This window comes from Ambystoma mexicanum, chromosome 3q (genome assembly GCF_040938575.1).
Source record: "Ambystoma mexicanum isolate Mex_15411 chromosome 3q, UKY_AmexF1_1, whole genome shotgun sequence".
NCBI classification, from domain to species: Eukaryota; Metazoa; Chordata; class Amphibia; order Caudata; family Ambystomatidae; genus Ambystoma; species Ambystoma mexicanum.
In genome coordinates this window covers 302,749,492-302,765,501 of record NC_090926.1, presented here as the reverse complement: position 1 = coordinate 302,765,501, position 16,010 = coordinate 302,749,492, and the positions used below count along the sequence as shown (strand labels likewise).

The window sequence follows — 16,010 nt, the reverse complement described above, 5'->3', positions numbered from 1 at the left end:
TGTTACCAGAGCTCTGGTTCTCTCTAGGCTTGACTACTGCAACAGCATACTCTTTAATCTACCCTCTTCCTCTCTACGACACGTCCAGCTAATCCAGAATAGGGCATGTTAGGGAGTATTCTCAATTATGTGCTAATTCCCTTCAACCTAAGAGACCCCCAGCTCTTTTGCTGTACTTTAGGACTTTTTCATTTTAACCCTGGAATGAGAGTCCTTTTTCTCACTCTCGTGTTTTGATCTGATACGGATTGTTCCATTGTTTTTGGAGTCTGATAAACTTCATAGGCATCTACTTTTTTCATGTTAACACACCGCACCCTCAGTGCAGTGTCCGAGAAACCCTTTAGATGTCTCTAAAGGTTTAAATAGCCTTTCTTATGAGAACTACTGTTACAAAGAACAGTAAAGTGAAATTGACTCCCTTTGTAGCTCCAGCACACCCCATCTTATGTGGAGTGCGGGGGGGTTACTTTGTAGCCCCTTTTCCTACCTGCTCGTGTAACATTTTTTATGTTACCCTCAACTTTAAATGGCTGGTGGCAGTGGTTTAATTTTCCTACCATTGTGCTCTTCTACCACAGGCTGAATCCTCAGCTACAGTATAGCACCCACGGGTGACCATTTTGTCAAAATGGACCCTGTCTTTTTTCACCATTTTCTGTTTGTGAGGTCTTTGTTGGGTTTTACTGCGTGCGCCAAACCAGGTTCAAGTCCGTTGTTCCTTTTGTCTTTGGCGGGCTTCAGTCCTGAAAACCGCCTCTGGCTCCAGTGTGTCTGGAAGGGCAGGAAGTGAGGGAGGTGCCCGAAACTCCCCTGTCCATCTCTAGGGAAACCTGAATGCACCCAGTCCCGAAAATGTGAGGGTTTTGGAACTGAAAACAGTCGACCACTGGGAAGGACATCCCGACAAAGAAACCGTGAACAAAGCTTACTGCATCCTCCTCGACCATTGAACTGCCCAGTGAAGAACTGCTGCTGTGCTGAAACTCCTTTTTCTGTGCGACAAGAGTAGCTCCGGAAGGGACTACTTCTTACCTTGGGTTAGTGGGACCAACTAACCCGCGAGACAAACTCCACTGGAACATCTTCCCCGACTGGCTGTACTTCTTTGCTGTGAAGGAACAGAGTGCCAGGGGTCGAGAAATCCGTAGCCAAGTGCAACATCTGTGATCCGGCCAAAAGCTCCAGGAGTCTCCCCAGGACCCTCCAGATGCAGGACGACCAGAGCTGGAGTCCCACTCACCAGTCCCTACCGCAAACCGCAACACTGTGGTTCCTGGCTGTCGAGATGGGCTTTCATTGCATCTGGGGTCTAGCACTCTGAAGTGGCTCAGGCTCGGTCAGTCCTGCTTCCTGGGAGCCCGGAGGATATTCCTGGAGCTCTTGGCCAGCTTAAAAGCAATGCACACAATCTGGTGTTCCTCTCCCTGGCTATTCTGTTCCAGCAGCTACTGCAGTGGACCTTCAACCAGCTCCGAGAGGATGTCCATGTGGCTTACTTTGGAGTTGATTGGTCCGACCAACTAAAAGGGAGTAGTCCTTGCAGGGGCTTTTCTGTCTATACGAATTTAGAGGTTCAGCACAGCAGCAGGGCTTCACCGGGCAAACCAACGGTCCAGAAGTTGCAGCAGACATCTTCAAGTTCTTCTTCGGATTCCTTCGTCCAGTGATCAAATGCCTTCCAAGCCAAAAAGACTTGCCTTTTCATGCAGTTGTCTCCCATTCATTGCAGCCTAGCCGTCAGTCACCCAGCAGGGTGGCTGTCCTTGCCAGACAGCCAGCTGGCCAATCACCTAAGAGTGCATTCCTCTGTCTTTGAGGAGACTAAACACAGAGTTTCGGGCACCTCCCTTGCTTCCTGCGCCTGCCAGACACCCTGGCGCCAGAGGCGGGCTTCACTCGTGAATCCTGCCAAAGACAAATCAAACAAAGGGACCAAACATGGTTTGGCGCTGTTAGGGAGAATTCTCAGATATGTGCTAATTCCCTCCACCTTAGAGACCGCCAGCAACTTTGCTGGATTTTGAGGACTTGATTTTCTTTACCTGCAGAGAGTGAGACCCTTTCCACCCCCACCCCACACTCATGTATTTTAATGTGATTTTGAACACTTTCATTTGATTGTGGAGTCTGACAAACTCAATAGGCATTATCTTTTACATTGTTTTCATAGACCAGCTGCAAGTGCAGTGGCACAGTGAAGTCTTTCAGATTTCCCAAAGGTTTAAATACTGTCTCTGGGATAAACTACTGTTTCCCAACACAGTAAAGTGAAATTGACTTTACTTACATTTGTGACTTTCTAGACCCGGCACACACTATCTTAAAATAGGGAGCTAGAGGGGTTACCTAGTACCTCCTTTGTCTAGCTTCTCATGTAACAATTTTGTGTTACCCTTTCCTCACTGAATGGCAGGTGGCAGTGGTTTCGTTTTAGCTACTGTGGTGTGCATTTACTGCGGGCTGCGTTCGCAGCTGCAGTAAAACACCCAAGGGTACCATTTTTGTCAAAATGGCCCAGTCTTCTTTTTTTGCCATTTCTTTTTGGAAAGGTTCTTCTTGTGATTTACTCTGCGCGCCAAACTAGGTTTGGTACCATTGTTCGCTTTGCCTTTGGCAGGATTAAGGATTGAAGCCTGCATCTTGCTCCAGGGTGTCTGGGGGGCCAGGAAGTGAGGGAGGTGCCCGAAACTCCCTGTGCTTAGTCTCCTAGGAGACCCAAATGCACTCTGTGGTGATTGGCCGGCTGACTGTCCTGCAAGGACAGCCACCTCGCTGTGAATCTGTGTACCTCCCCTACAGCTCACATTGACCCCTCTTGAGATAAGGAATGGCTGCTCAACAGGCTACCAAAACTGTGTAGTACAAGCTTATACCAACGGTTGGGTTTCCTATACTAAACATGTAGTCCGAGTTGTTGTAGTGCACCCTAAGAGTACTGAATACAAACTTTGCCTAACAGGCGCGCAGAGTAAATCTCAAAAAGGACCTTTCCACAAAGAAATGGTGAAAAAAGAAGATTGGGGCCATTTTGACAAACATGGCACCCTGGGTGCTTTACTGCAGCTGCGAACGCAGCCCACAGTAAATGCACACCACGGTAGTTAAAAGTAAACCACTATTAACGAACGGGCGATACAAGAGATAACAAAAGACGCACTGAAGTCTGAAAACCTCTTGGAGACCCTAGCGGTGGCTACCCAAAACCTGGAGCTGCAGGCAGAGGAGTTGGAGAATCGCTCCAGGCGCATCAACATCCGGGTTAGGGCTCTCCCAGAGACCGTCCCGACCCAGGATCTCGCACAGACGGTAACAGCCATATTCACGGATCTCCTCGCAGATGATTCCGGCTTGGATCTCCAATTTGACAGAGTCCACAGAGTGGGGCCTCCTCGGGCTGAACCCGGTGCTAGGCCAAGAGACGTTTTAGTAGCTTTCCACAGTTTTGCTGCGAAGGAGAAGATTATGCAAAAGGCCAGGAAGGCAGGCAAAATCACCTATAATGGCTCTGAGATTTCTCTTTATCAAGACCTGGCCCAAGTGACGCTGGCTGAAAGAAGGCGAATGCTTTCGGTCCTGAAACACCTGAGGGCGCAACAAATAAAATATAGATGGTCCCATCCGTTCGGTTTGTCTTTTACCTGGCAAAGCAGTCAACAAAAGATTACGACATGCGAGCAGGGTTTAGACCTGCTGGGTTTAGAAGAGCAGCAACCGTCAGACACCGCTGGGACAACATCCCGTCGTAAAACACCCAAATCGTGGGAATGGACCACAGTGTCCTCTAAGCATCCAGCGAAACTTGATTGTCCAACGGCAAATCACAATGGGCAGAGGAAATTTGCTCAGGGGGCTCAAAATGGCCAGATTGTGACCCCCCTCCCACCAGTCCCGCCCTTTCGCAGGAGGACAGAGCCTAGAGGAGCAAGTCCGGGGAGGGCACTTGCGAACTAAAAAGGAGCACCGTCATGGGATAGCACTAGATTTATGAGGCGGGGCAGGGAGGGGCAAGGAGAAAACCTTGGAATGGGATGAGATGGGCAAATCCTGCGTTGTTCAAATCTGGGGAAATGTTAGGGCTCAGTTCTCATAGGTATGATACGAGGGGGGGGGGCAGACTGCCAGTTGAGCTCACCCAGGGGGGAAATGGAGGAGACGTGGGGGGAGGGAGAGGGTGATCCAGGAGAATGGACACTTCATGAGACCTACCATCCCTTATAACAAGCTCCCATCGTCTACAGTCACCCGAGACCCAGGCCGGAGGGCCGGGGGGGGGGGGGTCATTTCCTACTAAAATGGGGCAACTGATGTTACTGTCATTAAATGTGAACGGGTTAAACTCTCCGCTCTAAAGGAAAAAGGTTGAGCGGTATGTACGCAAGGAAAAGCCTCATGTGGTTGCACTGCAGGAAACACATTAGAACCCAAGACTCGCATAGATTTAGAATCTGGGGATACTCTAAGCTACTTCAGGCCACTCAGTCCGTTAAAAGAGGGGGGGGGGGTGGTCATTGCTGTGCGAGATGGAGTGGATTTGACGGTTAAAGACTCGCAGCGAGACTCCCAAGGTAGGTACCTGGCAGTGATTCTGGAGAACAGAGGAGAGGTTTACACAGTTGCAACAGTTTATGCACCCAACACCGGTCAGGTTCTATTTATGATAAAAGTCCTCACCAAACTGAGCAATTTTGCTGCTGGCAGCATCATACTAACAGGGGATTTTAACATGGCTTGGGAACCCCATAGGGATAAGAGTAGGGTGCTCTGGGGATCGCAGGGTGGCCCCTCAAAGGACTTAAAAGCAAAAATGAGGGACTTGGCACTGGTGGATGCTTGGCGAGAAACTCAGGGGGACACGCCTGGATTCACGTTCTACTCCCATGCAGATAAAACACATTCACGTATTGATTATGTCTGGGTATCTAGTTCTCTCTTAGGGAAGGTGAATGACATCTCACTGAGTCCCATCTCACTCTGACCATGCCCCAGTCCTACTTGTGATCACTAGACCAAAGGGGCCCCCGGGTCTGTGGAAATGGATATCCTACCACTCTCTTTAACAACCCTATCCTGGCGAAAGAGGTTGAACAGGAGCTTGAAGACTTCGTCACTCACAATAAATGGGGGGACACCTCGCCACAGATATGGTGGGACGCCCTTAAAGTCACGATTAGGGGGAAAATCATAGCGATTAAAGCAAGAAGGGAAAGGGAGATGCGACTGGAGGAGGAGAGGTTGGGCAATAGGCTAAAGGAAGCAATGGTGCAGATGGCAGGAAAGCAAACGAGGGCTATTCAAAGAGGTTTGCATGCTTGGAGCCCAGCTGAACCTCATCCAATCTAGACATGCAGAAAGGAACCTGCTTCGCCTGCGGCAAAAGTATTATGTTAAAACAAACAAAACAGATCGCCTGCTAGCCAGGTTGAAACGCAGAGAAGAAAGGGATAAAACCATTTTGAAAATCAGGGGAGATGGGGACAAGATGCTTACCTCTAATAGCGAGATAGAGAGAGAGTTCTGCAACTTCTACACAAACCTCTATACTTCCTGCAAACCGGACCCTAGCGCACAAGAGAGTCATTTTAAAAGGCTCAATTTCTTAGCTATAACGGAAGACAGGGAAAGGTCAGAGAGGGAGATAACAGCAGATGAGGTCAGAAAGGTGGTGTCTAACATAGCAACTAATAAAGCTCCGGGGCCGGATGGGTTTGTAACTGAATTTTATAAGCTGCATAAGGAATTTCTGATACCCCATCTCACTAGATTGTTTAATCATATAGGAGACTGGGGTTCTGCCAAAGACAATGGAGGAGGCAAAGGTGGTTCTTATACATAAGGAAGGAAAGGATCCAGTGTGGGGCGTATTGTCCGATTGCTTTAATAAATGTCGACTCCAAGCTATATACTAAGGTGTTGGCATCCAGATTGGATGCCATTATGCCCACAATTGTCCAGGCAGATCAAGCAGGTTTCATAAGGGGTCGCCATACGGCTGACAACGTGAGGAATATAGTCCACCTGACGGAAAAAGCTCACAGGAAGGGGGTTCCGTCTTTCCTCCTGGCAATAGATGCAGAAAAGGCTTTTGATCAGGTGGAATGGAGCTTCCTCCTCACCATGATGCATAAGATGGGGTTTGGACCTAAATTTATAGATCGGGTAATGGCCAATTATCAAAACCTGTCCATTAGATTGGCAATTAATAGGAGTATATCAGGTAGAGTGAGGTACCAAATAAGGCTGCCCGCTCTCTACTTGGAGCCTTTAACAGCAATCGAGCGGGCAGCAAACAAAGGGCATATCGTTTGGGGGCCAAGAGCAAAAAGTAGCTGCCTTTGCAGATGACTTGCTCCTCACGTTGATAGACCCAAGGGTGTCTCTCCCAGCGCTCTGCGATGAACTAGATCAATTCGGACAGGTAGCAGGTCTGTTGATGAATCCAAGCAAATCAGAAATTCTTAGCCTGGGGCGAACACCATCCACTGAGAGGTACATCAGGAACACCTACGCCTTCAGATGGGCTGCAAATCACATTAAATACCTAGGAGTGCCCCTTACCAGGACATTAGGAGAACTATCTAGGGCAAATTATGTTCCCCTGTTACAGAAAATTAAATCGAAACTGGTTGACTGGGGTCCCCTACACATTTCCTGGCTTGGTCGCATTAATGTGCTAAAGATGGTGATTCTACCTCGGCTTTTATACCATTTTACGGCCCTTCCAATCATTGTCCCACATAGCTTCTTCAGGGTGCTACACAAGACCACGAGCAGGTTTATATGGAACCGGAAGAAACCAAGGTTGGCTGCATCCCTTATGAGGACCCGTAGTCACCGGGGGGGAATGGGAGTTCCAGACTTTAGGGTGTACTATCTAGCGGACCAAATTAGAATGATTAGGGACTAGCAGAAGGATGATCGTAAGAAACCTTGGAGACCAATGGATAGAGCGCTGGTGGCGGGGCAGCTGTAGGGAATGCTCTGGAAGCCAAGGTCAGCTAGAACCCCTCAAATGTATGCAAGTGATCTCACATCGAGCGTGGGACTCGGCAGTGAAGGGATCCTGTATCACCACATTCCCCTCTCCATATACCCTATATTCGAAAACCCACAATTTACCCCGGGTTGTAATAACCCTGGATTTGATGCATGGTATCAGTGGGGGGTGTCATATGCTACGGGACATGTATCAGGGGGGTAAAGTTAAGGAATTTGAGAACTGCAAGTTGGATTTCAGTCTGGATGAGTAACAGATATGGGTATATACAATTGCGACATTGGCTGTCCTATTCAGAACTGCGTCAAGCAGGCTCACGACCGCCAACGCCCTTCGAGAAGTACTTTGATACGCACTCGGGGGCAGGGGGGGTTAACAGCGTCCATTTATAAGCATATAAAGGAGGGGGAAGATCCCCCGGCCAGGAAATACATGCAGAAGTGGCAGTTGGATACAGGGGCAGCTATCGGGGATCCAGAATGGCAACATCTGCGGGACCAAATACTGAAATTAACAAGGTCCCTACAGATCCGGGAGATTTGGCTAAAGCTAATGGTACAGTGGCATCTAACCCCAGTCAGGTTAAATAAGATCTATCCGCTATCATCCCGGGGTTGCTGGAGAGATTGTGGGGGAACTGGCACATGGGCTCACATATGGTGGGAATGTCCTAAGTTGGATACGTTCTGGGGTCAAATACGGCAGGCTGTGGTTTACACTCTGGGCAATGTGGGAGATCAGAATCGAGGACTGGACATGATAGGCTTGGGCAGAGTTATGAGTGACATTCCCACCAAGTCCCGTCGCAAGGTTTAGGTTATAATGATGTTGTTGGCGGCCCTGGTGTTGGCGCGTTGTTGGAGGTCCAGAGACCCACCACAAGAACACGAATGGGTGACCAAAAATGTGGTCGGTGCTAGCTATGGAGTGGTCCATCTTACTCATTACAAGGGGAGCATATGGGCAGACTTGATAAACTATCTAAAGGAGGGAGCACGCAGAATATGGTGCCCGAAGTCGATGATGCTGCTGGGAATTGTGGAACATCAGGAAGAGTCAGAACTGTAAGCGGAGCGTTCAGCGAGTGAACTGGAGTTGAAAACAAGTTGGATAGTCTCTCCTGGATCGGGGGTGGGGAGGGGGGTGAATAAGGGGGTGGTGGTGAGTTCTTTATTAGTTGAAAGTGTTGTTCCTTTTCTCTTTTCTTGTGTTCTGTTGGTTATTGCGAGAATAAGAAATGCAAATAAAAATCAAGTTGAAAAAAAGGTAAACCACTGCCACCAGCCATTCGAGGAAAGGGTAACATAAAATATGTTACATGAGAAGCAAGGCAAAGTGGATACTAAGTAACCCCTCCAGCACCCTATTGTAAGAAGAAGAGTTTCTGCTGGGTCTAGAAAGTTCCAAGTGCAAGTAAAGTCAATTTCACTTCACTGCTCTTGGAAACAGTAGTTTATCCAAGAGAAGGAATTAAAACCTTTGGGAAATCTGAAAGACTTCCCCGTGTCACTGCACAGAAGGTGCTGCATGACAATGCAAAAGATTATGCCTATGGAGTTTGTCAGACTCCACAACCAAAAGAAATAAACAGTCATGTGTGTTTTCTAATGCCACCTACCTTCCATTTGTACATCTATGGAAACGTTATATAGATGACGTTATTCTGGACTGGTACACAAGATCTCCTTGTAGAATGAATCTCTTGTTTGAACAACAATGAATGGGGCTGCCAATTTACCTCAATTTACAGTCAAACTCACATTGACTTTGTGGATCTTTCTATTAACTTAACCACCAATGGTCTTATCACTAAAACGTTTCGCAAATCTACCTCCTGTAAATGGAACACTACATGCAGAAAGCTGCCACAAAAAAAATGTTATAGCAAACTTTCCCAAAGGGGAGTTTATTCGCGCTAAGAGAAACTGTTCCCAATTGCAGGATTTTGATCAAGATAGCATCTTGATCAAAACACTTTTTCTGAACAGAGGATACCACAAAACCTGCGTGGATCATGCTTTGGCTACAGTACGTCAGCTTAGGAGAGCGGATTTGTTAGTGCCTAAAATCCGGACTAAGTCACCGGCTACTCACACAAAATCAGGTTGATTACCAGGTAGGATTCCGATAGCCATAAAATTCATAATATTCTGAGGAAACATTGGCATCTGTTACACCTTGACACTGATATTGCCAATTGGATCGACACTAATGCTAGTATTACTTACAGTAAAGGCAAGTTGCTCAAAAATAAATTATGCCCTTCATTTATGAGCATACCAGGTCCGCCCACGACTTGGCTGCATTCTGCTAGAATCCAAGGTTCCAACAAATGTGGTGGTTGCAACATGTGCAAATTTACATTTGAAACATCAATAGTCCCTTTTGCGCCACGAGGGGATCATGAAATTAAGTCATTCATCAACTGTAATTCTAAATTCGTAGTGTACTGCATTATTTGCGTCTGTGGCCTGAAATATATTGGTAGCACCATCTGTCCACTCAAGATTAGGATCCGGGAAGATCTGGCTACAATTGGTAGCCAGGATGCGAAATATCCCCTTGCTAACCATTGGCAAAAGTTACACCAAATGGATTGCAAGGAAGATATTCATTTTGTGGGGTTATGTAAAGTATCATTGCCCCCCAGAGGCGGCAACCTAACAGTGAAATTACGGCAATTGGAAGCTAAATTAATATGCAAATACCGTACTGTATATTCCGCTCTAAATTCTGACCATGAGTTTGCCACCTGTCTTTAGATCATTGTATACATAATGTGCTTTTCTAGACGGATGCCTTTGATCTACCTCAAAGTATGTGCCTTTGATATACCTCAAAGTATGTGCCTTTGTCAATGTATGTGGTTCTTGCCCTTTCATTTTTTGTAATGACTTAGCAGCGCCCTCTTGACCTGTGCACATAGTGGTAAATGGGGTGTTTTCTCTCCTCATGCCCTTTCCAAATCTGTGATCTGGTGGTTCTACTAAGATGTCACCACCTGTCCAATTTCATTTTCAGGGATTACCCTTATTGATCAATTAGCGCGGAGTGATTATTGGGTTGTAATTAAAATAATTTAAATTTGTTTAACTAATATGTGTTTTCTTTCATGCCTAATTGGCCTTTTGAAATCTGTTTTTTTCTAACTAATCATTCTTTGTTTGGTATCATGCCTAATTTTAATGGGGCGGTCTATTTTTTCAGGCTCTCCTGGCTCCCGTTATTTGCACGTTTCAATGCGCTTTAGTTATGGTGGTTTCTTCCTGTTACAGTCCACCTTTCACTCACCCAATATGGCAGCCCTTTTAGGTACACCATATGTTTACATCCACGGTTGGCTATACACTACCTCCTTGGAGTCTTTGTATATATGTAGTCCTACCTTTACCTCACGGCTCTTTTGCTGGAATCCCAGCAGACAATTCCAGTCGCTCAGGTAAGACGTTCTTCCACGGTCCCTAGTTTTCAATCACAAACGTGAAATACTTAATTGAACAATTACTTTACGCATCTATTACGCAATTTTAATCCGTGCTATGACATGCTCGAGTAATTTTCTTTGTTAATCTGACAATTGGTAATTTAAGTTACTCCTCTTGTTGCATAGTTCATGGTACTGATTCCGCTTTTTCTTTGTTTCGTTTTCCTTATTTGATCCTTTCTGCAATTGCGAGGTCATTTGAGGTATGACCTTTTAATTTTATGCAATTAATTTTACCTAATGGTTTACCCTTCCCTTTGGCTTTTCTAGACTTGTGATTTATAGTTTGGATTATTATTTTGCAGAATCACTTTCTGGCATTGTCCCCCCTTTACATTGTGAAGTCCATTAGCTGAATCTAAGTTAATTATCCATGACATAGTTCTGGGTCTACAATACAAGCCTTATTTTGGCATGACGGTACTTTTTGGATCCTGATTGCGCTGCTATAGTTACTTACCGATCTCTAATTCTGCATTACTATTCCCTTTACATGCTTCTTCCGGCTACCCAACAATCTTCAATCAATCACATTCTACAATTTGGGTTATTTAATTTGCTTTTCAATTATATGTATGCTTATTCTTTTTACACATTGTTTAATTTAATTTTTTGTGCAAATATTTGTCATGTATTTTACCAAACTACCCCTCACCTGCCCCTGTGTGTTATACCTTTTTGTTTTTCAAATTGCACAATTCTTTGGTTGAATTTATGCTTGTGATTACTTAACATATTTTTGTTAATAATTTATGTCATCCAAGCCTCAGATGAAGAGCTGTCTCAGGCTCGAAACACGTGTCAGGCTTTCTTTTCTATGCTTCAAATACATTCTTGGGAAATCACTCCTCAATCTGTACATCTTGTTGGCGCAGAGAGACTGGGACCCACTCGTGTTTTTCTTGGAATTTATCAGTGGTCTTGTACTGGCAGTACAACCACACCTCCCAGATACCTGCTGCCTTGTTGTACTATCCCTCCATTTTTGAGACACACAAGCGCTGTGGATTTGTGACTTTCTCTGCCAACCGTTTTTGTGTCCCTCTTGAGATAAGCCTGGCTGCTCAGTCACTCTACCAACCTGTCTAGTACATGTTTATACCAAAGGTTGGGTTAACTATTGCCAAGAGGACAAGACTGGTGCAGTCTCCCACAGGGTACTCCTTACAATCTTGCCTAACAGCTGGTGGGCCCAACCAACTGCATTTTGTGCCATCCCTGGAAGAGCCGCAACCTCTAAAGCCTGCAATTCAGCAATACTGAAGAACAAATTCGCCTGGAAATTTGTGGGGATTTTTCATGACCTGCAGAAACTTTATCAAGCTCCCTGAAGTCCCCTCTCATGAAACGAGGATCCAGAAAAGGAGAATATGCCGCTGCGACATTCATCCTCCAAACAAGCCTAGAAAAGGTTCCAGCAAGCCAGAACCATGAAGATACTTTGTTGGGCATCTGTCTGCACACGAGCGGTCATCGGACACAATGAAGTCTCCCTTTTCCATCGCCAAGACTAAGATACCCGTTACCGGGTCCGTCACCTCTACAAATGTACGGCCCTGCTCCCTGTAAAACTTAGCTGGAGCTTTGCTTGCCGATCCTGTATTTCCTCGGTGCTTCAGATAGCTGTACCTCGCACCTCTTCAGAGCTCCCACAGAGATACATTGTAGTGGATAACCCATTGCACACACTGCCTTAGAACACCGGTCCTTGAGGTACTCCACAAGGAAACTCCTGGCCATCCTTGATATGAAAAACCTAACTTTACCTACCTAAAAACCTAGAAAAGATCCTACTGAACACTGCCACCTTTGAACCTTGTAAACTGCTCAACGCCTAACCTCTGGTGGCCTAGTGCCTCTGAACATTTTGAGACTCTCATAAGGTAAGGTTGGACTCTTTAAGATCGGTTAGAACAAAGTTATAAAAAGTTAGCAGTTGGAAAGGTTAGCACATATGGTTAAGATAGTTTTACTAAGATTTGTTACTGTACATGTTATTCTGAAAGTTACACCGCCTATGGTCCATTACCTCAAGAACCTTGCAATTGTGTTCTACATGTATTACTCTGTTTAGTACTTACCTTGATAATATTTAACAGTGTGCCTTACCGTATATAATGAATGACTATCTTTATATAATTTTAAGGGTACACTTTTTCTTGAATTAGTGTATGCTCAGAGTTTTGTACCATCCGAGAGCCCCCCCCCCCCCCTAGAGTAAGCCTGGCTGATCAGCCATTCTACCAGAGCTTTGGTACATCCAAGGTGGGCTTTTTCAAAGTTGTCAAAGCCATAAGCTTGTGCAACATTCCTGAACAATTAGGATTTGACTAACCTCTCAGTTCCCTGTTCACTATAACTAGGTTTGTCTCCTAAAATCTGTTTACCAGGCCACATTCTAGAAATCCATCTCAACAATGACCAGTCGCACACTAGATGACAGAAAGGGAAGCAAACTAGCCCTTACCGTTCACAGTTCTGACATTGAATAAGCAGGTCTTCCTCCACATACTTCAGCCGGCAGATAGGACAGGCGACCAAGCTCCCACAAGGGGCACAGTGCGTGTAGTTGTTCTGCCACTCTGCATGGAAGCCAGGAGAGGCTACTCCACATTGCATGCAGCACACACACCTGAGGAAAGAGGGGAGTATTAAAGTATATATCAAGCACTTACAGACCATCATTACTGTGCCCCACAGTAAATAATCCTACACAAATTCAGAAACACAAAATTTAACTTCAGTCCCCAAACCTTAAACACTTGCATTTTGTTTCCTTTAACAGATGTGTTCGGTTATATGTTCATATATATGCTAAATCTCCTTCACTTGTGAGACCCCCCACTCCCCCACTCCCCCACCCCCTACTCCCCCACCTCTCCCACCTCCCCAGCCCTTTTTGCTGGACAGGTGGATTCACCACGTTCCTGAGTGGGAACAGTTTTCCCTACTCACCCGTTAATTTACCCTTTCCATGGAAGTCATTTTTGTGGCTCTCCATACTTTATTTTTGCAATCATACTTTATGTACATTTTTGGACACCTACATTTTATTATTGCAGCACATATCACTTTCTGTGCAGTGTTGCTGGGCAGCCCCTTGGGCTTCCCTTTTTATTTTCTCTAGGGTACCTTCTGTGAACTAATGTTCAAGGGTATAAGGATACTTTTTATCCCCTCTGCAATCTCAAATGTGAGATCAGCACACCCCACTTTATGTAGAGTGCTGAGGGGTTACATAGTATCCCCTTTCTCACTGGTTCTGTAACATTTCTGTTACAGTGACAAGCACACCTTTATGGCTGGTGGCCGTGCACGTGTTCAAGCAACTGGTGCTATTTTTACTCGCAGGCTGCCAACCTAGATGCATACAAGGATCACCATTGGCCATTTTTCATGTGCCGGTCCTTTCTTGGTCCTTCCGCCGTCCAGGGAGGAGGAGATCCTGGTTTGATTTTGGTCCTTGGGTGGAATCAAGCCCACTGAGGAGCCACAGTGTCTGAAGAGAGGAAACGAGGGAAGAGTATGAAACTCTGCAGCCGTTTGTCTTCTGGCATGCCTGCCTGGAACCAGTCCTTACTGGGAGGCGGGCTGTCCTTAAAGAACAGCCACCGCCCAATGTTTGAATGTAGCATGTGTGCCGATTGGCTGGGTGCCTGGATAAATGGCCTAGATCTGGACGCTGAAGACAAGTTGACCACTGGAGCTGAATCCGAAGAAGACGCATGTAGACTATTCCAGTGACCAGAGATGCCAGCTGTGTAACCGCTGCCAGTGCTGACCCCTTTTTCCATTTGACAGTCCTGAAAAAGACTGACCCTTGGACTGGTGGGACCAATCGGTCTTAAGACCTGTATTTTGAGCCATCCCACGACAAACTGACCTTCCAGGGTTGCAAACCGCCAATGCCTCTGGACCTCAACGCCAAGTGATGTGCATCAGCTTCCCCATGAACAAATCTCATCTGGAGACTCCAGATGCAAGATTCCACTCCTTGAAGTCCCCTCACCAGAATGATCCGAGATAGCAAGGTAAATTGATCAGAGGACCATTCGCCATCTAGTACCTTTAAAAGTGTACCAAATCCACAGAACCACGAGAAGCACAGTAGGATCCTCTGCTGGGAGCATTTCCTCTCAACTGCTGCTGCAATTTCCCATTCAGTGTCCTTTCTTTCATCACCACGAACAAGAATCGAAAGACCAGGCCCTGTGCTGCTGCATTGTGAAGGCATGCTGCTGCATTGTGAAGGCACCCATCTGCAAGCTCTTCTTCAGTGCTGAGGTACTGTGTGGCTTAAGAGAATACTTACCTAAACTCCATGTTCCTCCAGTGTGGCTGGAGTGGTGATTTATGTAGTTGGGAGTTTGCCAATACTGTTTGTCCATGCCTCCCGCTGGAACACATAGGGAGCCTTTCTACGAAGCCGCTGAACACTTCTATCAATTCTAAAATATGATACTTGTGCGATGAGAAATCCTCTGGAACTCTGACTTTTACAGTTTGTGCCTTCTCCTGTTCTGCCTACAGCTGGCCCCTGAACCAACAGTGTCCTCTTCTGCCTCTGGGAACACTCATTATCTAGAATAAGGAAGGACTGCTAACATACAATACCCATGTGAAGAAAATATAACAAGTGCCAAGTACTTTTTACTTGCTAAATGTTTGTGCTGTAACTGAAAATCACTAACATTTTTTAAGTTACAAGCATTTCAAAGTTATTAATTACTTGTGACTTACTTACTGCCATTCTAAAAATTACGTTATTTGCTTGACTTTGAATTGTGTTCCACTATTCTAGAAATTAATATTAGTATAACTTTTATTGCTTGAAACAGAACAGTTTACTCCCAATAGGTTCTGCTTAACTTTAATTCCATACTGCCATTCTAAAAGTCTGTTTTTACTCACCTTGAATTGCTTGCTGCTATTCTAAATGTATTATTGTGTTGGTGACTTATAATATTACTTAACTTTCTAAAGAACTCTCTTTGGCTGTGTATAAAATAAACCATTATTTTTACATGTCAGTGTATACATTTTTCTTTGAACCAGATGTATGCTCCAAGTTGTTTGTACACCTTCCTACAGCCCTCCCTCCAAAGATAAGCATGACTGCACTGCCACCTACCAGTACCGTGAGTGGTACCTGTCTATACTGAGAGCTGGAGTTTCAGTATTGCCCAATTAATAGTCTCAAAGTCTTACTAAGGGGAGTGGTTTTCCCAAAGTCCACATATAAGATGTAAAAAGGATTCTCTCAAACCTCTGATGTTCAAGGTGCAAAGGCAATCTAAGCCATTTGGTTCTATACCTAGTAGCAGCAGTGGTCTCAGTACAGGATGTTAAAATAATTTTAACAGACACTAAGATTAGGCGGCTCAATAAAATTAATCCACAGCTCTGTTGCAGAGCTTCTTGGCATATTGCCTGGGCTCTCCCCAGGGGGTAGGTGTGGCAGAGTAGTCAAGGCTACTCTCTTAATTGGGGAGCAGGGTAAATAAAAAATAAAAAAAGGTACAGGGTAGC

General features: G+C 45.5%; 1 protein-coding gene across 3 annotated transcripts in view; it reads right to left on the bottom strand.

Moving 5' to 3' along the window:
* Window positions 1-16,010, bottom strand: part of KMT2D (lysine methyltransferase 2D) — a 2,224,302-nt gene that overhangs the window by 1,556,174 nt on the left and 652,118 nt on the right. For all 3 annotated transcript variants that reach the window (XM_069653836.1, XM_069653837.1, XM_069653838.1), the window contains exon 17: window positions 12,949-13,113. In XM_069653836.1, the coding sequence (XP_069509937.1) occupies window positions 12,949-13,113 (165 nt within the window). The remainder of the gene's footprint in view (window positions 1-12,948; window positions 13,114-16,010) is intronic.